The sequence below is a fragment of the Lytechinus variegatus genome, chromosome 8 (assembly GCF_018143015.1).
Source record: "Lytechinus variegatus isolate NC3 chromosome 8, Lvar_3.0, whole genome shotgun sequence".
Lineage (NCBI taxonomy): Eukaryota > Metazoa > Echinodermata > Echinoidea > Temnopleuroida > Toxopneustidae > Lytechinus > Lytechinus variegatus.
The window spans coordinates 8982924-9010117 of record NC_054747.1 but is presented as its reverse complement, the minus strand read 5'-3'; the positions used below and the strand labels follow the sequence as shown (position 1 = coordinate 9010117).

The following is a 27194-nucleotide window of genomic DNA, read 5'->3' as shown; positions in this document are numbered from 1 at the left end:
TTATTTGATGCACTAGTGTTAACACCCTTTGGTAAACCATGCAACAATATATGTTTTCACTTCAGTGTTATTCGGTGTATAAAATAATTTTTACTCATTCCAATTGCCATTCCATTCCAAGAATGAACAGTAGATTATACATGAAATATCCAAATCCTATAAAAAGAAAAACCGAGAGTTGTCAACAATACAAATAGATAATCAGAGACACATGGAAAAAAAAAGATATCCACTTCAAAAACTAGACATAGAAAAGTACTTTTAAACATTCAGATTTAAAAATCAGAACCAAAATTGCAACCGACATTGAAAAGGATGAACAATTTATACATCCAGCAACAACTCAAACAAAGAATATACATGTATGTTCGTCGTACAGCAAACACATTTCGGTGAGAAATCAAAGAAAATCAATTTAATTTTCTACACTACACAATCAAGCAATTTGAAGAGCATTAGAACTTAATGATTATGGAAAACATGATTGGAGATATATAATAATCCCAAAATGGGGACATAACATTGTGGACCTTTATACAGGCTGGCCCTGAAATAACTTATATAGCAATCATCTAACTACCGGTATTCACTTTACACACATTCAATCTCATTTTCATAATAATTACATTTTTATAATAAAACCAGATTGCAATCAATGTCACCACCCATCTCTCCTTATCTACACGTATTATCTACAATATCATCATAAATTCATTATTTAATATTTAATCCTATGGATTTCTTCATAGGGATAAATATAAAACAGGGATGTTAGAATTAAATTCGACACGAAAACAAAAGAGTAGAGAGATCCTCAAGACCATTTTATTTTTTTAAGTGTTCAAGATCTTTCCTATGTCAAATGGAATTCCAATTTCTGTGCAGTTATTGGGCATAAACTGAATACTCCCCCCCCCCCCCCCCCCGAAAAAAAAGGAAATACATAAACAAATTAAACAAATAAAAACCTGTGAAAGTTGTGTCAATTTCCCACAACTCAAGTTCTGATGCCCCCCCCCCCCCCTTTTTTTCCTCCAAAATGTGGATTTTCTCAAATGATACGGTTATAAAGTAATACAAGTTACAATATTATATTAATTTACCAATCAATCTGCATATTAGAAATTACAATATAATGGCACACATGGAAAGACAATGCTTTAAACAACACATTGGCATATCACAGAATACTTACATCTCTTCCCTCCGACGACAATAGATTAAAACTAATTTTTTTGCTTTCTTAAGACAACTTAAAATGTCTACTCTTCAAAACAATGTACATGTATTCTACATTCAGGATAACCAGACTGAGATGACATATACTTCTTTCAAAGGAAATTTGTCATAAATACATGTATGTGGTGCATATATAAAAAAACAAAAGCATGCTCCTCGATACATGCCCACCTATAGGATACCATTCAGGTCTCGCTACCACAAGTATAAAACTTCTTTAGTGGCAGAAGCAGTAAAAGCAGAGAGATTTTTGAAGAAAAAAAATGCATGTCTGCAATAGGTTGATGAGAATCATAAAAGTTGGAGCATAAAATAATGGGAGATTTCAAGTTCAAGGTTGTCATTTTGATGTAGGTATATTTTGTCAATTTTCAAATAGACTTAAAAAGTCGCAGTGCATTTTCAGTGGAAGCCAAAAAATAACTTGTCAAATCATATTTATCAGACTTTGTTGAAGCATCCATGTATGCAACCTTCAAATAATATATAGGGGACTCTGTCCGAGTCAAATGTCTGGGGACCGTTGTAATCCATTTACTTTGATAAATTCCAACTTAGAAAATGTTATTAACACACATTTTGCACATTCACGTCCAACATCTCTCTATTAATACTACTTCTGAATATATGTGGTTGCGAGAACTGTTATATTACTTGCTAAACCACCAGAAACAATGCACTCCTTACATATCTCAAATACTATACACAAAATTTGGTGGGATATTTTGATTGAGGTACAGCATGATTACAAAATGTACTGTCATCAATTCAACATGTACTGTATGTTAAAAGGCACTCATCATTTGACCACTAGAATTCTTTGGGTAAAATTACTTTTGATCATTATTTGGTACATGCATAATTGGAATTCTATAGAAAAACTTGATCCATACGTAAAATACAAGAATATTCGCTTCTTAACTGATGATATTTCTGCATATTAATACGGCATGATTACTGTTTGGTAGACCGAAAACACTATTTTCTGCAACTACACGTCAATTGCACATGGGCATCAATGAAAAGGCTACAAATGAATTTTCGGTTATTGACTACAAAATAGGTTGAGAGTTACAATAAGTGAATATTTAGTACAAACAGCCATCTTTCACAGGATTTGTTGCAGGTAAAACAAGACTTGTATTGAACTCCTAAGATTTTTCATTTAAAAACACTTTTGGATAACGCTTTTAATCATAATTTATCTAAATATCGCAATATCAAAATCATGAACATATCAATTTACACTTGACACGGATACATGAGAGCATAGTACTTCTTGAAATCACAATGTTTGTTACCTACATGAACCGTAAAAACACACCGTCCTTTATTCATCAAACTACAGCAAGTGTATAAATCTTACCATAACTATTTCAATTACAAATATTTGAATTTTATTTACAACCATCTGGCACGCTATATTCTGTATCAAAAATCCTGAGGAGCTAACACTTGCCACATGTCATATCCTAAAAAGTTTGATGAAGTTAAGGTAACAAGGACAATTGATATTATGTGTGCCGTTCTACTTGTTATATAAAAATCTAGATTATGTGCAGATGTATTATTCCAAAGTCAAACATGAAATTTCTTTCTGAATGAATTGCCTTGGCCAAGTTAGAATATTTACAAGAAATTTAAAAAATGAAAATATTTTTATTCTTTCTCAAGGATTGGAGAACAGTCGCTCTTATTCATGGTTTAAAGAAAAACAAATCCGTGTAAGATTGGGACTATTGACAGATGGCTAGAGGCCACGGCACACCTTACGATTGGTCTGCGACCCGATTTTGAAATAAAACAATAGAATTTGACGCTATTATTGAGACATGGAATATCTTACTGTTTAATGTTTTAAATCATAGTATGAGTACCTATGTACCAAATCTGTGACTATTTTATCATTCTGATTAGAATAAAATTGAATTTTATATCTAGTCGTAATGACGTCATAGCAATCTTACGAATGGCTACGATTTGAAACTAATTTGCTCTTTACTCCAAAATAATGGCTTGCAATCATCCCAAATTGCTGTATTAGTATTCTTTAAGTTAATTTAACCTCAAATAAAATGATGCTTTTCATTTACATATTCTGAAAATAAGCAAAATGCAATTAGTTCAAAAAATCAGATCGTGGACCAGTCGTAAGGTGTGCGGTGGCCTATATGTCTCTCAACTTCCAGAAAAATGTAATACAAAATGAGTAAGGTGAGTCTATACTTTGGGAAATATACTTCGGAAAATTCGGCAAACTAGGATATCTGGCTAAGGATTGCCTCTCAGTAAGAGTCTACATACAAATCAATGTTTTATAAATATGATCTTAAGAACTTGAATAAGCAGGTGGGTTTCAAAGTTGCATAAATCCATTGATGACAAGAATGTATTGGTATAGTACATACACGGGTACCATCTAAGAAGAGAAACCAGCAGGAAGCTTGATTGAAGGGTTTAAAGATATGCCATATGACACAAGGAAGACTGTTTCCAGGAAAAAAAAGAACCAAAGTTAACCCGGTGGATACATGATGATTATGCCATAACACACATTTTCGTAGACCCCAGCCAATGTGGATATGCAGGCTAGCTCTACGACAGGTTAAACTTTGAATTTCTTCCATTGTTCAGGCATTATATCCAGGTGGGTGTTTCATAAAGATGTTCGTAAGTTAAGAGCGACTTTAAGAACGACTGGTGATCCTTTCTTGTGGTAAATGGTATATACATTGGCGATGGTTAAGCGCGTAAGAAAGGTTCACCAGTCGTTCTTAAAGTCGCTCTTATCTTACGAACAGCTTTATGAAACGGCCCCCAGGCCTGGTTGTTTCAGGAGTCACATTCTGCTATCCTGAAGGATAACGTTTGGATGACCCCAAAGAAAGAAAGAACAGGAGGGCTTGTATGCTCCAGTGGCACAAGCAATGTGGCAGGATGTTCTATTTTTAATCTTAAAGGGGAAGTTCAGCCTGAAGAAAACTTTCTTGTAAAAATAGCAGAAAAAATAGTAAAAAATATTGGTGAAGGTTTGAGGAAAATCCGTTAAAGAGTAAGAAAGTTATTAGAGTTCAAAGTTTTGGATTTGTGACGTCATAAACGAGCAGCTGTCCCATGTGTTATGCAATATAAAATGCATAAATTTCCAATTTTGTATGGTTTCTGATGACTTAATTTTGTTTTCTTTTCATGATCGGGTGTGAAAACGATTTGTCTATTGATATACAAAAGTTACAGTGAAAACCATTTTCAATTTTCTGAGAAAATGACATTTCATTGATTTTTTACCATTCGCTATGTAGGAATGCTGCTCGCATATGACGTCACAAATCAAATAATTGAAATTCTAATAACTTTTTAATTATTTGATGAATTTTTCTCAAACCTTCGGCAATATTTTTCATTAATTTTTCTGCTATTTTTACAATAAACTTTTTGTCAGGGTGAACTTCCCCTTTAATGGCCTGAATTCACAAATGTGGGTTAACTTTACTCACTTTCACTTATTGCAAATTAGAGAAACTAGGGATTAAATTTAGCCTATGTTGTCAAATGATGTAATTTAACCCACCTTTGTGAATACAGGCCTTAATTTAGCAAATATCCTTTTTACCACTCGGCATGCATGGCCCTATGTGACTATAACTTAACCCAGTCATCAATGGATTCAAATACAGGTATAATACAAAAGAAAAATAAACGTTGCATCTGGTGGTCTAGCAATCTGAGGCCCCGGGCTTCTTGTCTGCGTACCGGTACGAGGAGGCATCATCGTCATAGTAATCACTGTGAAATAAGAAGACAGAATCAGTCATTGAGAAAAAATATTGACATTCATCATAGGTGTCCATACACATCAAACTTTCATGGAAATTCATGGAGGAGCCCCATACCTGCACAGGTGACCTTGTTGCGGGCATTTTTATTTCCAAGGGCCACTTTTAACAACAAAGTGCCTAAATTTGCACAATTTGCAATTTAGTAGATATAACCGAGGGTTTTCAAAACCACCCTTGTGAATTCGGGCCATGGTGTCTCATATCACATAATTCAATAATCTATCACTTTGGGTTTGATAAATAAATGAATGGCATTGTACCTGATTATACAAGAAACTTTGCAGAAATCAAATTCGCTAGAAATATAAAATGGGTCAATAATGTGTTATATGCCAAAGAATTGTATTAATAAGTCAAGAAAATTTCCCTAAACCATTAAAGGCATAGGAAAATATACAACATTACCTTGGCAATTTCTTGGCCCATACATTTTGAAGACATATAAAATGCAATCATATTGTGACCCCCCCCCCCGGGTTTTAGGGGGGGTGGAGGGGTGCTTCGCAGATTTATCAAACTGTTTGGTTGGACTAGTGCAAAGCTGATTGTATATAGTTGCAATATTAGTAATCAAATTAACTGGCCTTGCCTTACAAAGCACTGCGACTGACCGGATCAATCACAAACATGGAAATCCACAAAGTCTACATCCACAACATGAAGTCCGTTCAAATAGCGTTTCTAATTGTGATGTAGGCCTATACTCATGCATGCATCACAATTTTAATCAATCTAAGATCACACCTTGTTTCCAAGGCGACATTTATGTACATTTCCTATATCAATAATTATGCCATTAATGGATTTCCACAATTGAGATTAATTGGATCGATCGTAACTCTTTGTAAGACAGGGCCCATGGTGACTGTTAAACATGCCCATGCACCTGTTAATAATAGGCACCTGTTATTAATAATAATAAAACAAAAGTGTTAATGATGATTACGAAAACAAACACGAACCAATACATCTACCGTATATAAACAATAATAGTGATGCTGTATGCTAGAAAACAAGTACAGGTGTATATCCTTGATGAGTGTGGAACTATAAGGTTAATATGGTAATCGTATTCACTTTAGTGATTGAAGGAAGCAAGGAATATTCTGTTCTCCCTCTCGTATTACAGCTCCTGCCAATTTCTATTGGTGATACACATCACATATGCACTGTCAACCCCCCCCCCCCCTCCCCTACACCTGCACAAACTATTCCAAATTTATTCTGAATATCTACCAGAAGATCAATCGTCATTGGATAACAATTGTCCAAAGGGCACCCCCCCCCTCCTGCCCCACCATCCCACCCCCACCCTAGAATACACTGAAAGCCTGGGTCATGGCATTTCGGACAGGTGGTTCCAATAACCAGAGATAATAACCAACCTGGAAAAATGAGTACGCTGAATGCACTCTCAAAGTGCCCAAAATTATTCAATTTTATCTTGTACTATTCAATATTTTTTACAGATTGTGAAAAGGAGCCACATAATTTCAATATCATTTTATTGCACTGTTAAACAACAATAAAAAATGAAGAAGGGAAATAAAGGACTAAACAATTATCCCTTGGTTCCTTCCTTGGCATAAACAGGAATAAGTCCACCATTCCAAGTGAAGATTTGAATTCTAAAACAAATATGAATGGGTATAATAGGTTAATGAATATACATACACCACAAATAGATAAATATTGGCCCATATGAGACTGTAAACAAAATGCTTACAGTCACAACATTATGATCACAAGGAAATGAAAATAAAAATGTTAGTAGATAATCAGATAATTGCAATGGTTAGTGGAACAAAACATTCAAATGCTCAACAAAACGGTTAGTTAGACAATGGTGTGAAAAGATTATTCCACTTTTTCACTCTCATTAGCAGCCTCCGTTCACCTATTGCAAATTACTGTAATATTTCTTTTTTTTTCCAAAATGCAACAAAAGTAGTAGACCAGAAGGATATAAATGTGCAGGAATTTCCTTTCACATTCAAAAGCCACAGTAAAAAAAAAAGAACAATGGATTCCACATTCCAAGAAAAAGAAGAAAAAAAAAGGAATCGGAACAGGACAGCTCGTGTTCAGAAGATAAAGGCAAATAATTATCATCCAAAAGATCTGGGGGCATCATGGTCTAGTGGTCATGACTCTCATCTTTCATTCTGAGGGTCATGGGTTCGAATCATTCCTAGCCATGGCGTGTTTTCCTCCAGCACGAATGTTACCCACATACATGTAGTGCTGCACTTAACCCACATGATACGAATCGGTACCTGGTAAGAATTCATTCCTTGCAACGCAGCGTGCATAACAGCTACTCTGCTGAAGCCAGGTAATTGTGCTGCATTATTGTAGAGCACTCAGAGACTTTCTGATAAGAAAGCATTAAGCACTATATGCAACTTATGCAAGTGTAACTATCATTATTATTATTACATGTAGCCTTTTTCTTGACCAACTGACCATGGCATATATGCTCTCTCGTAAGACAAACTAATCCCCCACATAACACAAGCCTGAACAACAAAACAAAACAAATTAACAAAAACAACTTTTAAAATGTGAATTGGTTTCAAATTTAGTTGTTGATTCCTTCTTCAACCTTATAGGCTTGCCACACAAGCAAGTGTGTATTAAAATTTGATGTGAAATAATTCAAGTATAGATCAAACTGTACTCCCAATACAATGCCATTAGCACATATTCGCAGCAATCTGATACAATACATTCAAAATATCACCAAAATTCAACTTTACGTACAAGATATCGATACTACTACTTACTTTCAAAAAGGCATGGGAGACTCGTTTGATGCATGTATTTTTTCAAATCAATAATTACATTATTAGAATGATTAATCTTAGATTTAATCTTAAACATGAATAATCTATTTTAAAACAATTTTCCCTCCAAACTTTTCTAATACAAAGTATAAGTCTTTTAAGGCCAGATGATCAATTACAATTGATACAAGTTCTATGTAATATTATCATTATTTGGTATAAATGAGAAGCATCTCCCTAGCATACTAGAATTGCTGATGTGTTTGATGTTTTAGATATATAGAGAGCTATAGTTTCAAGCATACAGTTTTTCATTTAATGTAACAATTTTTTGCAATTGTAAAATTTGATAGTAGCAAAAATATGGTTATTCAAAAGATTTCCTATAAAATGAATAAAATTCACCCTAATTGACGTTATCTCTCAAAATTATATGAATTGTAAGTAAATGAAAACTAATGGATATGTATAGGCATCTGTTATTGTTTAACAATGGTAATGCAATTCATTGTTTTAAAATGAAATATGTGTTAGCTCGTTTTTTTTTTCATTTCCACTTTTAGCTCTGAAAAAACCTCATGACATGGTATGGAATTCCATGTATAATATCATAAATGCATTATTATTTTCAAACAAATAAAAACTTGCATATTAATGAAAGAAATTAGTCCTAGAAAAATTAATGTGTAACATGGTCTCATACGGAGTTTATAACTAAAACACACGAACACTGCCTACTTAAAACAAGTTGGAAACAAAATATATTAATTATGGGGGGGGGGGAATAGTGATATTATGGAAAATAAAAAAAAATTATAAAGAATGTTTCCATAATTAAAAAAAGAATTAGAAATATTTATTTGTTCCAAAATTTGGCTCATCATTATTTACTTCTGAGTTCAACTCCAGCTCCACAGCAATATTCTCCACAACGGGTCCATCTCCTTGCCCTGACTTCCCTTTTCCTAAAATGGGAGAGTCCTTTCCAACATTGGAATTCATGTCCGGTCTGGGATCCACCATTCCGTGAAGAGGGGGGGTTGTGAGGAAGACACACAGTGAGGTGCAGGGTGTGAAGCATGAAAATGAAAGGGGAAGGTTTCATGAAACAACCTGTCATAGTGACTTTCAATGAGAGCTACTGAAATCCTTGCATCTGATTGGCCGAGAGGGAATTTAACAGCGAAAATCACTGACAAGGTGCTTTATGAAATGCCCCCATGGATAGAAAGAGGAAACCAGACAATGTGATGAATATAATTGCATTAAATACCACAAATAACATATTCATGAGACAAAGTGCTTCATTCATTCCAAAGGAAATAATTCAAAGTTTTTGCATTCTTCTTCTAGTTGGGGTTGTTTTGGCAAGTAATACTTTGATTTTCACCCCAAAATGCTTTCAACATTAATTCATGCCCAGTATCATCTCACATGTCCATATCACTATCATATTGTTCAAATAAGGTTCGGATAGAGTATTTGTATTTTTTCCTGCTGGTGTTGTAATAACTTGCATTTTCCATATTAACCAATATGCACTTCACAGTTTATTTCAAATAAAGATACATGAACAAAGTCTTTGCCTTTAAGCTTCATACAGACATTTTATGATTTCTGCTGGAATGAAGAAGCACAGAAAGGACAAGACATTACAATGAAACACACACAATACGTTACTAAGACAGATATCTGGCCATGTTCACACGTGAGCTTATCACTGCAACAGGCTATCAAGCTCAACTCTGCAGTTGCCATTGCATGTGCATTATAAATATGAAGAAAACTATTGCTCAAGAATTAGGTTCAATGATACAAGATTGAAGCAGGGAGCCATATGTTAACACACCATTAAAGAAACCATATGAACCACCGGTGCATTGGGGTAAATGAGCCGTTCACATAGAGCAAAGTGATGGTTAAAAATCATAATATATATTATACACGTCAAGCAGAGAGAAGACCAAAAAGACAAGTTTGAACACAATTTATCCTGCATCATCAATCTAACCCTCTTTTGTTGTAGTATATCAAAGTTTAATTTTCTTTGCTTCTTTACTACAACTTTAGCAAAGAAATAACCAAACCTCAATAACAATTTTAAGGAAAGAATATCACTATTGTTGAATTGAAATTATTTCCATATTTTCAGCTGGCTGTTTAATTTCTTTAGATAAAGGAATTCAATATTTGGGAGGCTGTTGTTTTTTCATATTCCTTTGTTTATAAACTGGGCTACCTACATAGAAGAAAACATATGAACTTTGTGACTAATAAGAGGAGAATATCTTGAAAAAGATAAGCCCTTAAAACTCAATGGTGTTCTCTTTTTGTTGTTCCATTCCTAAAAAAAATCAAAACATAATCAAGTCTTCTTATCCAAATTTGAAATTTTATAATGATTGACTCTAAATAAAAATTCAGTACCAAACTATTTTCACTAATAAAGTAGAATATAAAGTCACTTGAAATACTATTGAAGCAAATAAAATGTTTTTACTTGTAATAGTCCTAAATTAATTTTCTTCTTTCTTTGGTATATTCCTACAAATAAATTCAAATTGTTTATCACATCACAATGCGATGTAAAAAATGAGGCATAAATATTGCATGGGAGATACTATTCTGCTTGCATAAGTCTAAATTAGTCTACATGAGTATTATTTGCAAGCTTTATATCTAAATTTTTTGAGCAGTATCTACTGCAATTGTTCCTATAAAAAATTTCATGCAGCAAGAATTAGTCATTGTGCAGAGACTACATGTACAGGTCCAAAAAAAAAAAAAAATTGATTATGTAATCTTTATAGTCGACTTTGATGTTAACAATTTGTATGTTGATGATTTATTAATAAAAATAAATAAAAAATATAATCATATAGCATTTAACTATAACTCTTTAATTCTTAACAAGCTTTATATACCTTCAAATGAGAAATAATTGGACATATAGGCTTATAATCCTTAATGAGATTTAAATGATTTTGAATTTAGCGTTTTGTTTCGCTACTAAAATGTGTTTTAATAACCCTATCTTTCTAATTTCATCCTTTGAATATTCTTTGATATTTCTGCAAAAATTCTTCAATCAATCCAGCACATGTGTCAATTATTATGTTTGTCAGTTATATGTCACTTAAAAGCTCATCATCTTCATTTACAAACAATACAAATGTCCAAATCAAATTTGGCTTACTTTTTATTGTTGGTTAAAGATGGACAATGACAGTGCCTTTACCAATGACCTGAAAATATTCAATAATTTATTCCAAAGTGCAACCTACTACCATAAGTATTAAGTTATGGATGTGCTGAACATAAAGATATAGCCAGAATAAGTGAAAAAAAAACATAATATTGTAACAATGTGCTAAGCACAGAATACAAAAATAGAAAGCCATGAGGTTAGAAGACAATTTATTTTTCATATATTGTTTGATATTTTGTAATAACACTCTTGATCTTCCCCATATCGACCTTTCACAGCAGAACACTTTACACGAGACAAGCCAGGGGTTAGATAATTCCAATGCAGGATAAACTTGTCAAAACTTGCCTTTCCACCAATTTCAAAGGCTGACCCTTCAAACCGCCGTTTGCAAACAATTTCTACAAATAAGCAAGCAAAGAAGAAGGGTTGATGAATGTATACCTTTTAAGCTTTTTGAATATGGTCTAAATTTCCTCATTTCTTTCTTACACAGCACTAAAAGATCAAAACGAACATAAAACATTAATACACATATATAGTACTGATCATGCTTGAAGAGACACAAAAAAGGCAATTTAAGCAAAATCTTAATTTTCATATGAACTTTCAAGGTGTAACCTTAAAGAAGTTGAATTGTTGTCTTCTTATCATAGTGGGCGATTTCCAATATAATAATATTCCTTCTCCCGTTAGTTTTTTTATTTCCATGTTTCAAAAGAAATTGGTTCTATGATTTTCAATCATCCAATTTAATAGATCTTTAAAAAAATTATCTGCCAACTGCATGAATTTCAACAGAAAAACAAAATAATCTAATCAAATTAAGAATAAAGAAGGAAAGGGGTTTATTCTCTTTTTGTCAAATGCAACTGAAAGATATTTATATTATTTAACGTAATACATCTTCTGTGTCCAGTTCTGAATATTATATGCACCGTAACAATAAAAACAAGCAATCTCTGCGGTGATGGGGTACTCATTGTGCTGAATTCAATTGTTTGCGAACTTTGTTTTATAAAAAGCACTTTAAAAAAGTGTTGTTATAACATATTTAATCCTATGAGAAAAGTTTCATGGGATATAATGCTGAAGGACTATGTTTGAAAGGGACAAGCTAAAAAAGACAATTGAATCATGGATTTGAATAAAAAAGAAGGTTGACAGAAGTTGATATTTGGGCATTTTCTGTTCATAAGACTGAACTAAAATAATTATTAGAATTATGAAATTCCTTCAGAAAACAGCAAGAACATAAGAAAATAATGATTAAAAGAAACAAATTTCTGTGAAAAGCAATACAATTTTGGATTTTTTGAAGGGGGCCAATCTGTAATTAGCTGTTGATATTACGGAAAGCTTCATGAATTCTTTTTTAGACGACTTTTATTTACGTGATATGAGATGATAAAAAGGGAACAAAATTTCCTTTTGGAAAAAATGGGGAAAATCCGGGGACAACTGGAATAGTTAAATTTTTCCTGAAAGAGACATCAAGTTTGTTAACGTTTCTAGACTACTGACCCATCTTTATTCATTAGAGGTTCGGACTCGGCTTGCGGGGTCGTCTCGGGTGCAGGAGCCTCAACGTCCTCCGGCTTGCCGTTCTCAACTGGTTGGTAGGTGGGGGGTCCATCTCCGGGCGGGGTCGATGGTTTGGTACCACTGGTGAGGGGTAAGAAGGGGGATGGAAGAGGGGCATGGAGGGAACGAGTAAGGTGGTTTCTCATTAGATAACAAGAAAATGAATGGCATTTGTGACATGGAAACGAAGATGCAACATGAAAAAGCAAGTTTTTTTTAGAAAAGATTGTTGCAAATGAAAATCAACTTGTCGAAGCAAAGCTTTAATAGAGAAAACTCGTATGGCAATAGGAATTTGAGGCAAATTCATTTATAGATTTTGAGGAAAGAGACTAGAAAATATGAATAATCATTTACATCAGTATTTACATGTTTCAATATGGTTCATAAGGTATGATTGATTGCACAAATCATACTATTAAAACTATATTTTTCATTAATTATGGCAACTACCATGCCACTGCTCGATGGCCAATTCAAATCAATATTTCTATAGATCTTACAATTAAATGCAAATTTAAATAATTTTGGCAAATTAAATACAACTAAACACAAGCACACAAGACAAAATGTTGTAGAAAATATTACATGTAAGAAAAGAAAGTAAAATTTCGCAGAGAGGGTGAACAAGAATACAACCAATGTCCACATACCACAAAATCATGAACATTACTACTGATATAACGAAATAAGCAGATTTCACGACAATTTCAGCCTTTCAAAAAGGCTACACAAAGATACTGAATTACTCATTAAAATGCTGGATGACTCAACTATAAAACTACTTTCTAACACAACATAATACAAGATTTTCAACATTGAAAGATACAAAAATGTATATTTTGTAATGGGATTTTTTTTTTGGCAAGGTGATAAGACGTAGAAATGTATGACTGGAAGGGGAATGAAACATACATGTAGGGGCTAGGCTTACTTACCTTTGTACACAAAAATAAATCACTCATTTAAATTAACATGTTTTATTCATCAATTACCCAATCCTCTTTTTTTTCATATTAGGTCAGGCCTCCTATCCACGGAAAAGTTCTGTGGTCTGAATGTCCTTATGTTGACCCAACAAAAAATTATTTCACTTTATCCAGAAAACAGGCTACTGTCTGGTGCAATACTATATGACATGTAACTTCATCATTAACATCTGAATATTTTCTATGAAGGGGAAAATGAATTGTGGGTTTCATGAATGGCAAAGAAATGGAAACAAGTATCAAAAGCTCTACAAACTTCAAGTCTTCTTTTCTGGCAAATTTTAGTGGAGATCTAGGACCCTGTCTAACAAAGAGTTACGATAGATCCAATCAATCGCAACTATGGAAAGCCAGCAAATTCAACATATTAAATGCATGTTTGCTCAATTTTTTTTCTAGATATGAATGCACATCCATAATTTCATTGATATCTTGACAATTTGTTGTGTTCTCCTTTGTTTACAAAGGACATTTTACACATTTCCTGTAGAAAATATTATGACACTGATGGATTTCCATAGAGTTACGATTGATTGGATCAATCGTAGCTCTTTTTAAGATGGGGGCCCTGCCGCCCAGGGATATCTTTCTTCATTGCATGAAATATATTGAAATCCACCCCACGCCCTAACTGATCTGTTCAATCTGCTGTGGAGTTTTCCTTATTTTCACTTCTTTTCTTAACAACGGAATTGAACCCCGCCGGAAAATGAACATAAGTTAACTAGTGAACCCCACCCAGAAAAGTGCTCACATTCTATCATGTTTGAGATATTTGATTGTGAAGTCTGCAGATGGAATTACATTCTATAAAGTTTGCTTCTCTGTGCTCTCTCCGAACACTGTTTCACCAACACTCAGCATGGAGGAGTGCTTTTTCTGGTGGGGTTCAAAACTTTTTAGCACTTCAGTATATCACATACCTATGTAATCTTATGTAATGTATATTCTTCAAATATTGACATCCAGATTGTATGAATACCAATGACTGTGTTGTATATGTAATTTTGTCTCCAAGTTAATATTGTGTTGTTCTTTTGGTAATTATACACAGATAATCAAATAACATAGGTAACTAACATTTGACTCAGGGTAATTCAGGGACACACTTAACTGCACTAAGTTTATTCAAATTGAGTGAGTACTACTGCTGATAGTTTGTCGTTAACTACATATCAAATTGTCAAATACATGAAAATATCACACGTAACAATAAATAAAAACAAAGTTGACACATCATTTTTATCAAAACACACCCAGGCTCGGAGGTACTCGCTGTTATCTCGTCTGTTGTGATACAGTTCTCACCATCGTCAACTTTGAGGGCGCTCTTTGGTTGCGAACTTGCCTTAGAATGGCTAGCATTAGGCATGTTCGATAACCAATAGAAGTGGAGGCATTCACGTGAAGTGATAGAAATACATAGTATATATATTAGCAAAATATTTTCCCTTGATCCCATCTCCCCAACCCCTTTCATTTTCTTTCATCTCCAAATCTGTGCAATCTCTCCAAGGGAACGCCCACTTTCTGTCCTTCATACTTCTTTCTCATTTTTGTAATCCCTCGCTTTAATCATCTCCCTTACCCCCCCCCCCTCTCTCCCTCTCTCTTTCCAGCGATGTGATTAAGTCACGACTGTAGATAGATTCCAGTGACTCGAGCAGTATTCCATGACTCCCATTGAAGTTTGTAAAGCAACTCGACTGACTCCACTTGAACCCTTAAATGACTGACATTCAACCCCAAATGTAGTGATTTGTTACAGCCATCTCTCTCTCTTACACTCTTACATCTAGTTGAACAATATGTCACATGGTACAGCACATGACTTAAACAAATGAAATTGAAATTACACATGATATGATTATAAACAGGAAATGTCTACATGTATTATGTAAAATGGCACTACCCTGAAAAAATTTCAAAGGTAATAACAAGTGTAGCCTCCGTTAGCCTCCTTTTTGTCATATATAAGGCTACTTACCAAATCCCCATCTCGTCTCACCCTTTCAACCCCCCCCCCCTCAGTTTTTTTTATCCCACTACCAGTCACACCCCTATAAAGCCCAAAGCCCCCCCCCCCCCTTCCCTACCAAATTCCTTTTTATCTCACATAATTTTTGATGGGGTTTCTGCCATCCTCACCATGTCATAACTTTCATCCCTTGTATTGCACTTTCCCAACCTTTCTTTTCTCCTCTCTATTCCTGTTTCTCCTATATACATTATACCAATTATTATACCATCCTAGTCTATCAGTATATTCTCCCATCCAATAACCTCTCCCTTTCAATCCCAGGTGAGATTTAACCATTAGATTTGTCTCGACACCAGACTACTCAGGCCAAAGCAATCAGTCTTAAGTTACAAAAGTATAATTTGTTGTAAATGAGCAATGTGTGTTCGTTATTTACATAGGCATCAATGCAATTTAACAGCATATTTTCTTCAATATCTTTCCATAGAACGATCATTTCTTCCACAAATTTTGCCTGAACATGCAACATCCAAAGGGTGTTTCAGAAACGACAATAACTCAATTTGGACTGATGTGTCACTTGCTTCCTTTTGCCTGCATTGGGCAGTAGAACAGAGTAATTTGCATAGACTTAGAAATACCATCAACAAACCCTAATTGTTTGGTAAAGACTTACCCATACTCCTCCTCTCCCATCTCGATCTCGTCTTTGGACGACGGGGACGCCTTGCCGCAGCAGTTCACGCAGATGAACATGAGCACACCGCAGTCGTTCATACAGAAACAACAAACGTCAATGAGAATTAGGAGGATGATAAAGCATGCCACCACGATGGCCACGATCTCCGTCGTCCCAAGCGCACCGATTTGCTGCTCAGGTCGGTCTGGAAAGAATAGAGCGTTGCAATGAAATAATAAAAAGTTTCAATAAAACAGAACTAGTAACTGATCCAATGACAGTGCAAGTGTCTGCCTGATATAGCAACAAACGCTGCAAGCATTCTGAATTTGAATTATTGCTAGATATATATTTTCTGCGGAAAAGAATGATCATTGTAATGGAACAAAAGCAAATATTCAAAAGACTTCTTTTCACTTGATACAATTCAAAAATTCTTCCTGACATAGCGACAAACAATTTTTTGCAGAATGGACTTGAAGAATGTCAAAAGACATGAATTCACTGGTTCTGTTTAATAAAATATCTTGCCACGGAGTGTCCTTAGAACACTTCATACGTTACAAGGTTCAGAGTAAACGGCTGTGAACGCCCCCTAGACTTACATGGCTTTTCCGTTGGGAAATCAAATCCACCGCGCGTCTTGAAGTTTAGTTTGGCAGGTTGACTATCTCCCTGGCTGTTGCGAGCTTTCAGTTCCACTAGATAGTATTTGTTAGGGTTCAGCGGTTGAAGCGTGGCCTGGGTCTCTGTGTACATGACTTCAAACTCGTTAGCCGGTCTTGATCCTAGCTCATCATCATCAGGACCATCAACCTAAGAAGGATAGCAGGATTGCAAAAAAAAAAACCAAGTATTTTTGAGATGAAATATAATGAGGATTATAGGCACCTATACAGCGTCATATATTTAAAAATAATGAACTGTGAGGCAAATCTTCACTAATAACCTTGAGCTTGAGATGCCACTTCCAGAGTTCCATAACACAAAACTTAACGATTAATCGTACGCATGATTTTACAATAGAATGTACATTGTAGTCAATGGGTGATTTCAAGTTCAATGTTGACCTTTTGGTGTTGGTGTTAGGTCAATTTTTACACAAGTATAACACCAAACATAAAGTGAATATGGTCCTGAAAAGTCACTCACTAGTTTTTGAGATGTCAATAATGTGATCTGGATTAGTTTTTATTAACTCAGAATAGATTTTGGAGCTAGGGGAAGCAATCCAAGTTTCAACACTAACACCAACACCAATGCCAACAACAGACTTGAAATCGCCCAATGTAATCAATAGTGAAAATTTGTTCTATGATCATTGCCAATACGGGCTTCAGAGCACGGTGCATTCAAGGAATTAATATTTCAACTTTTTTTAGGATTGTAAAGGAAAAGGGTTAAAGTGTAGTGAGCAGAAGTCGACCTTCGATTAGTCACAGAAATCACAGAAGAAAATGAATTTACAGGCCAAAATATATAAAACATCTGTAAAATTCAAATATACATTTGTGGTCCCAAAACAATATTCACAGTAATTGAGCCAAATTAAAGGACAAGTCCACCCCAACAAAAAGTTGATTTGAATAAAAAAAGAAAAATCCAACAAGCACAACACTGAAAATTTCATCAAAATCGGATGTAAAATAGGTAAGTTTTGACATTTTAAAGTTTTGATAAATTTCACAAAACAGTTATATGCACATCCTGGCTGGTATGCAAATTCTCTTGCTCTACCAAATTCTTAAAATTGTTTCCATAATCATGGATCGATTTCAACCTTTGACAGTACAACATTTAACAGTTGATGTGTTACAAACTCTAGGAAAAGACGATCAGCTGTTCTCACTGGAATTACCCTTCACAGCAGTGACACAACACAGTGACATTTGTTCTTGCAACATTTTCTCCGGTCTTCATAGAAGGCATAGGATTATTAGAGTAAGGATTATAATAGTGTTGTAGTAGGTTTCAAGGTACACCATGTATCTTTCTTGGGCAAAGGTTGATCCTGAAAAGGACCACCCAATCTCGACGTTTCGAGGATTATAATAGAGTTTTTGGTTCAGAATAATGCAAAGATATTAAGGATTAGGGCTTATTTAGTTTTGGAGGTTAGGTTTTGGCTTAACATTCGAGCAAGTGTCGCCAGAGCGAATGTCTTGGAGCACTCAGATCATCCTGGTGTAATTGCTGATTCGTCTTCTGCCAACTTGTCCACTCATCGCATTTTCTATCTTTATTTAGTCTAATGCCATTCCGTCCGACATTTCTTCTAACAGCCATTTGGTCCAATAATCATGCACTTTGTCTCATCACCTGTTGGTCTATGACCATTTCATCTGATAACCAGTTGGTCTAATACCCATGTTCTTTTCAATCATTCCGCCCAATAAACACTTAGTCCAAATAGACCAAATGGTATATGGACTAAATGGCTATTGGACCACTGGTTATTAGATGGAATGGCAATTAGACCATGTGGACAGTGGACGAACTGGTGGTAGTCCAAATGATAGCAGACAAGTTGGCCATTGGATGAATTGGCATTGGTTGGACAAATTGGCATTAGACCAATTGAAAGTAAGCCCATCCAGGTACTGGGAAGAATGCACTTACGTTGGAAGGAAATTTTTGCTCTTGATATTGTCGAGTATCGACTATATGGAATAACAAAAATTGAACGGAAATCCTACCTGAGCGTACTCTATGTGGTAATAGGTGATGGCAGAACCTCCGTTGTCCTGAGGGGGCTCCCAGGTAAGGATGTACTTCTCGGCATATTCTGAATCGTCATCTGACGTGATCCTGGGCTTGGCTGGGGCAGCTGTGGGGGACAAACACGTGGAACGGAGCGAGGGATGGGAAGAGAGGAAGATGGAGTGATGGTAAGAACGAAGAAGCAGGAGAATGAACGAGCAGAAGGATGGAGTAGGAGAGGGATGGAGTGCAGTGGTTAGAAAGGAGGTGGGATTAGAAATATATATTCATATGCAGGATCGATGTGATAAAGGATTTGTTCGTAGAGAATGGAAAGGGAGACAAGGGAAGAAAGGAAAGAAGAATAGATGGGATAGAACAATTTAGCAATAGAGAATTATTTGAAAAAGGGAGCAGGAAGTGGGGGTAAATCAGAAAATTGTATGAGAAGAAAAGGGGCAAGGAAAGAAAGAAGGAAAGAAAGAAGAGTACATGGGAGGAAATTATGATAGAAGGTATTTGAGAATGGAATAGGCATAAGGAGAGTGGTGGGAAGCGAGGATTAATTGGAAAATTGGGTGACAAGAAAAGGGATTAGGATGAGAGTGAAGGAAAGGAAAAAAGAAGGACAGACAAGAGGAAAAATGAAGTGAAGATAATTAAGGACATGTGTAGTAGACATTGAGATAGGCAGAGCAGATGGAATGGAAGATATGAAAAGGAGGAATACGAGGAGGAAAGATTTTTTTAACGAAGTGAAGATGGAAGACAGAGAGAAGGAATGAATAGAGGGGAAAAAAGTATGAGAATACATGAAATTGGATAGGAGAAATCAGGAAATAGTGGATAAAGAGAGGGGAAGAAGATTGAATTGATTAGCAGAGGAAGGATTAGGAGATAAAAGGTAAGATGGGAGGAAGAATGAAAAGGATGGAGAGAAATAGCATGAAAGACGCAAATATGGTTAATAGATAAGATAGGTGTACAGATTGTAAGAGAAATTATAAATTGAGAGAAAGGTGATGGAGAAAGATGGTAAAACACAAGAAAGAAACATGAAGGGGTAAGATTTTGAAAAAGAAATGACCGATTGGAAGAAATTAGAGATGGATGGAAAAATTGAAAATTAATTTAAAATGGAGAAAAGATATGAATATGTTGAATAGGTGGGGAACGTGCAATGGAAAAATGAAAGAGGGAGAAATACAATAAAATGACAATTAATAGCAGGTTAGCATTGCTTGGCGTGAATAAAAGTTATGAAGCAATACATCAATAATCATTATCCCATGCAAAAGACTGTTAACGATTAATAGATTCAATCAAGATTAATTGAGAAAATGATTAATATTTGAAAATGAGTAAACCACTTCAAATAAATATAACTGGTCAATCATTAACATCAATTCATCAAAACAGAAATGAAAGAGGACGTTTAAACAATTTGGAAAAATAATAAAATATGAATTAACAAAAAAGAAAGAAAAGGTTTCAACTTTGCCTTCCTCACTAAACCTGAATTAGGTGACATAATTAGTGATTTTCATATTGTTTGGTTTTTGAAATATTATTCAACAACCAGAAGAAAACCATTCACATGTGAAAAGCGAATTGTATCCCTGGCTATAACATCATCAAAGTAAACAGGAGATTGTGTGAGATCAAACAGAAAATCTTTCGTATCAAATAAATTCATTGTACACCATGGAACTCATAGGTGTTAGATAACATGGTCTAAATTGATTCAGAGAGCAAACAATTTCTTGAAACTCAAAATCAAAAGATTACACAAAACTTTGGTTTTTATCAAAGTGGGCAAATTTTTTTTTAGTCACCATGTGATATCTTTTAATTAACATAAAAATCATAAATTTTGCCACAAATTTAACTTAATTTTTTTTCTTAGAATGGTGATCAAGCTTCATTTGGCATTCAGATGAAATACCAGTTGAAGAAATTATTAAAGGCATATATGCTTATTCATTATATTAGCAGTAAGAACAAAACAGCACTGCAATGAAGTAAAGTGAGTGGTTAGTTGCAAATAAAAACCAGGTTAAGAGAACTCAAAAGAATTAAATTGAAGAGAACTATGTTTCAGATTATTTGAGCTGGATACCAAATCATTACCACAGAGATAGAATAATCAGTTATCATAAAATCTGGGACGTATTTCATATTACTTTGCTATGTGTTAATCAAAACGGACCGTAATAGACAAAATAAGTTTGGAAGAATTATGATAGCCGAGTATACTACAAGAAAGTAAACCAAGTGCAACATATTATGTGTTGATACTGGGATATATGTGCTATACTATGGTTACCCACTGAAATTATAAGCATTTTTAAATACTATTCATCAGTGCAAACATCAACCATCATAATCTCAAAGTAAAACAAACAGTTCAATTTGAAAACATAGGACTGCAACAAATTAAAGACAATAAAGTGTTTTCACCGTTTATGCCCCAAATGTAAAACCACTCATGATCAATCATTTTCTTTACAATCTTAAGCACCATTTTGTATCCAGAATAGAATTGCATAACTTTGTCATCAAAGCAAAAAAATGAATCAACACGATACCAACATAGTAATTAGTGAACATAAAACCTGCTTACATATACTTGGTCCAGCTGTAACTGTGGTTACAACTGTTGTTACAGCTGTTGTTAGAATAACACATTTCACGTTTTCCATACGCAGAATAACAAGTTGATACATTGCATGATAAAACGGCAGAATCGTTCACATGCATCCAAACGAAAAAGCAATACATGGTATAATTAGATATGAATGAACGGTTAACATGGAAATTATAATAAAGGTGTGATACATACAGCGGTCGCAATAAGGGAGAGAGAGAGAAATGTTGATAGTGAAGATGGGGGAAGAAAATCAGAGAAATACAAATAGATTGTTACGATCTCATCTCAAATGATACAGAAATATTTACAAATTCACAAATCAGCAAAGAAGCAACAGATAATTCATAAAATGCTTTTTGTTCTGTGAATTTGTGCCATTTTTCCCCAGATTGCCTTTGTCCACTTTTTTTCTATTTTCTTTATTGTTTCCCACAAACATCTAAATTAAAATTTTCCAGGAAACCTGGGGCACGTTGCAGAAAGAGTTGCAATCAAACGCAACTCTAAAAAATCACGCGCAACTTGTATTTTCAACCAATCAACAGCGCGCATTTTTGACTTGCGATTTATTTTTTGACTTGCGTTTAAACGCAACTCTTTCTGCAACGGGCCCCTGGGGCCAGATTAGCCAGTAACATTTTTTTCCAGGAACAAAAATGGGAGGATATGTGCAATGTGGTATTAATTCTTAACCAATATCCATTCCACTGTTTAAAAAATATAATGTTTAAAGTTAATCATTTAACCCCTTAAGTTTTTTTCTGGTATTTGCTTAAGAATTTGGTGGTACTTATACCATGGTCACATTTGTTCTACGGCGGCCGTACGGCGAGTCGAAAACAGCCGTTTTATCAATTTTGATTCAAACCACCTATATGTAGTTGGACAAAAAATGTTGAAACGGCTGTTTTCGACTCGCCGTACGGCCGCCGTAGAACAAATGTGACCATGGCATAAGAAGCGAGGATGGGCAGGTACATTGTTAGACAATGACAACGAGAATAAGAGAGTGATGCTACATCAGAACTATTCTAAACCCTACCAAGTATCACCTTTTCCACTCAAGAAAATGCAGGTGTCAGAAATAACCAAATTATAATGTTCCCTCTCATTAATAAAGCATGGATATTGAGAAAGGTCGCTCATGAATATGACTACAGAATGAAATTCTAAACACTGCTTTATAGCAACCCCTTCACATAAATATAGACATGTAAAATGAATAAAACGAAGGGATTATGGTTGGGTTTTTTTTCCTTCTAAATGCTTTAGTAACAAAAAAATGAAGCTCATAACTACTTTTACTGAAGCACTGAGAGATAAATTTGAATTCTATATAGTAACTCATTCACAGAGACATTTACATTTTCCTCAAGAAGGGAATAACTACTTTTGCTGAAGCACTTATAGATTAATTGAAGTACTATATATAGAAACCTCTACACATAGCAACTTCTTCACATTAACATACACATCTAGATAGATCAAACTTTTTTTTAATATGAAAGCTTGTGAAACTGAAGTAGAAAATAAAGCTTACAACTAATTTTACTGGAACATTGAGATATAATTTCAAATGCTACATCTGCAACTCCTTCACAAAAACACAAGCATCTTGATAAATAATACTTAATTATTCTTCATGGTTGACGGTGGAATCAAAAGAGAAAATGAAGCTCTTAACTACTTTCACTGAAGCACTAAGATACTGAACGCTATGTAGCAACTCCTTCACTTAAACACTAAGGTGAATAACGAATGATGGAAGAAAACAGCAGATTTATTTTCATGACAACTCATTTCACTGAAGCACCGAGAATACCAATTCATCAATGCTAGTTCGGTCTCAATGGCCCGTATTGGAACTCTGGTTTAAATTGCACCCTGGTTTTAAGTTGTGGTTTAACTACGGATAGCTAATTGGAGTACAAATCCATAACAGTACACATTCCATTTATTAACTCATTTGACTAGCAAATTGTTCATAATTGTCTGGGAATGATGACTGAAGTATTTTTCTTCATTCTGAAAGCAAAGGAAACAGAATACTTTTGACAGAATTTTTAGAATTTTGGCTCACCATAACTTAAGCACAGAGTGAACAGAGTAGACCAAGGTCTAAAGTTAAACCCGACTTCAGAATACGGGCCATAGAGTTGATTGCAAAGTCGAGAGCAACTTCACGCGCAGCATCATGAAACAGCCCACAGAGCTGGAAGTTTTGAGTATACTTACTATTGAGTTCGGTGGTAGCGTATTTGCCTGTGGAGTAGATTCCGACGCCTCTGTAATTCTCTGCTGCCACCCAAACCTGATATCTCGTATTACCGGCTAAACCGTCAAGCACGACGTTCGTAACTGTGACGAAAGAAACAATATGGACGATATTAATTAAGACGGGGGAAGACATAAAGCTACTCACTTTAATAATCATGAAAATAATAATAATAAATAATACCAAATTTTAAATTTTAATTGACCTAAAATATAGAAAAAAAATCAGACAATACCAAACATAAAAAAATAAGGCAGTTGACTAAGACAACAGAGCTTTTAGGTACTTCTTGAAGTAATCATTTGTTGGGGATTGTGAAAGGGAGTTTGTTCCATTCTATTGAGGGATGCAACGGTGATTGTTCTATCTCTGGTCTTTTTCTTATTGAAGGTTTTTACGGTAAACACCATGTATGTAGTCCTGAAAAGGACTGTTTGTTATTCTTTCTCGATTGTATGTTAGCTCTGAATAGAACTGTTATCGACGTTTCGACCAGCGTGTTCTGCTCGTCATCATTCTGAACAAACAGTCCTTTTCAGGACGACACATGTTGTTTACCTAAAAACCTTCAATATTCTCTCCACTACGGAAACCTTCAAAGATCATGGTCTTTTTAAAAAATTTTATTGGATGTGTCAACTTAACCCGTTTACTACTGAATATTTCAAATTCCCATAGACTTTGTACAGGGATGACCAGGTTCCCGTAGCCAAAGAGTTAATTAAGTGGATCTTCAGAGGATACAGCATCTATTTCTCCTCATATGACAATGCCCATTTAATATCTTTATTTGAATCCAAACCTGAACATATTGGATCTCATTTACCTACAGCCACCAATTACAAAATACAATCACTTTTGTGTCAAAGCGCAATTCCCTTGTTTCCCCCTTCTAATCCTTTTCTGAGATGGTATACATACTATTATCGTATTTCCTTGTCTCGTTGAGGCTATCAAAACCGGAATTGTACATGACTACGTAATACTCGATGTCGAAACCGCCGTCGTTTTCCGGTTCGTCGTAGAGCACCCTGATGGTTGATGAAGTGACGTCTGTGAGACGGACGTTCTGTGGCTCAGAAGGAAAGCCTGCAAAGACAAAAATTATATTGCTTAAAATGAGGGTAATAAATACATTTTTGTGAATATATCCGCACAGCTCTGGAAAAGTCGTGTTTAGCTCACTCTTGCGAGAAGCACTTGAAAGGTTTGTTTGACATTATTGAAGAAAAAAACATCTTACTTCTGTAAGAGAATGGGCAACCGACATTTTCTGAACTGTCATAACCCATTGACTTTGTACATAACAATTTATTTGAGATTTGAATCAACCTTGTCTGCACGAGCTATCACAAGAGAAATTGGGGCATCGTGGTCTAGTGGGTATGAATCTCGTCTTTCAATCTGGAGGACGTGGGTTCGATTCCCAGCCATGGCGTGTTTTCCTTCAGCAAGAAATTTACCCACATTGTGCTGCACTCAACCCAGGTGAAGTTAATGGGTACCTGGTAGGAAGAAATTCCTTGAATGCTTGAGCAACCGATCAAGGTAGACGTGCCAAATCTGGGGGAATACTAACATCATCATGGCCCACTTGGAGAATTTCTTTGAACTGAAGTGGCTACCCAGGGTAAAATATGGCATTATTATTATTATATTTATTACTATTACTATCATCATCATTATTTTTAATGATTTGAGATGGGTGATACAAACCTCCTTCTACCAATTCAATGCGTTCCCTTACGTCACCGTGCTTGTTGACACCCTCACAGTAATATGGTACAAAGTCTGCCTCAGTTGGTGTGATCTAGGAGAAAACAGAAATGCACCGGTACGGTTAGCCCATGGAATATCATTTATATTGCCTGCTGTAGGGTTCGTTATCATACATATAATGCATGCTATGGAATTGAATTTGTCATAATAGACAGGGACCATGGAAAGAGGGTCGGGCTGACCATGCAAAAAAAAATTACAATCAGATGGTTATTTGTTTTTTGTAAACGGTTTTGGAAAAATAATTGGGGGCTGAACACCCCCCCCCCCCGGCTGGTATTGTCGCCCCCTGATACAAATACTCATGGAAATACCTGCACAGAAATCAAAGCATGCTGTAAGGCACGTCATCAAAAATCCCTTATGCGTCGCTACCCGTCGCGACGCAAAAACAGGATGTAAATTCAATGCCCCGTCGCCCCTCGTCGCTTCCCGTCGAAGTCCGTCTGCTTTTTATTCAGCCGAGGCAGTTTATTGATTGGTTTCGGGACGCCCTGCGACGGCCCAATTAACGCCTCTAATCCAATACATCGCAACCCGGATGTGAGCCTCGATCTCGCTTCAACTGTACTATTTTTTTCTGATCGGGAAGACGGCTTGTCGTGCGTGCGCAATACTTCCATTCTGATCGCTTCTGCACGAATCTTTTCTTGATTTATGTATTTCCTTCTCAATTTGTTTTTATATCAACAAGTGCTTTTCCCTTTCCGACTTTGTTGGAAAGTTACGATTATTTTGAAAAACGGTGTTCGACAGCTTTAATTCGATCGAACATCGAATTTTGAAGGCGGAGAAAATTGGGTCAATTTTTTTGCTCCGGCGTCGTCGCGTCGATGCGGCTATGCACGCATGAGCTGCATGCATATGCACTGACGGTATGCGCTGGCCGGGTGAGCGTTGCACAAGCAGATGACAGAGCAAAGTTCTTTTGTATTTTCCATGATAACAAAATACAAAAAAAGGCCGGGGACCAATGTAGAATTCTTCCCGAATTCTTCTCAAAATATCTCCAACAATTATATTTGCAGATGAAAACATAAGTTTAAAATGAAACAATACTAAAGACATGAATCACGCAGAGTCGATCCGAAAGATTTTACTCACTCTCACGAAACAACAGGCGTGCTTGTCAGCGCCAGCAAACAAGTACAAACAGCGGAGAGCGCTGTAACTTGCCTGAGATTGTGTAGTTGGATCCAAAATGTGCTCCAAATATTAATTTGATGGGAATAAATATGTAATCTTCAGTGGATGGTCATTTGGATTGCTATTCAATGTTGATATAAAGATTGTGAGGAAAGATTGTGGATATGAGTTATGACGATGTTCGAGAATTAATCCTGATAATGACAATCCATTTTTTTTAAACAAGAGCATGCGATCGAAATAAATATGAATGTCTCGGATCGAGCCCTAAATTCATCAGTTATAATTACGATTTAATAAGATTTTATGGTCATACTAAGAATATTGACGATGTCATGC

General features: G+C 35.3%; 1 protein-coding gene across 1 annotated transcript in view; it reads right to left on the bottom strand.

Annotated features, from left to right (window-relative positions):
* Positions 1-4686: 4686 nt before the first annotated feature.
* Positions 4687-27194, bottom strand: part of LOC121419935 (neural cell adhesion molecule 1-like) — a 38753-nt gene continuing 16245 nt past the window's right edge. Inside the window, exons 9-18 of the mRNA XM_041614418.1 lie at positions 25647-25740; positions 24852-25019; positions 23891-24013; positions 21629-21673; positions 19002-19132; positions 16911-17121; positions 16303-16510; positions 14902-15003; positions 12597-12737; positions 4687-5025 (exon numbers count right to left, since the gene is read on the bottom strand). Of these exons, the coding sequence (XP_041470352.1) occupies positions 4956-5025; positions 12597-12737; positions 14902-15003; positions 16303-16510; positions 16911-17121; positions 19002-19132; positions 21629-21673; positions 23891-24013; positions 24852-25019; positions 25647-25740 (1293 nt within the window). The 3' untranslated portion in view covers positions 4687-4955. The remainder of the gene's footprint in view (positions 5026-12596; positions 12738-14901; positions 15004-16302; positions 16511-16910; positions 17122-19001; positions 19133-21628; positions 21674-23890; positions 24014-24851; positions 25020-25646; positions 25741-27194) is intronic.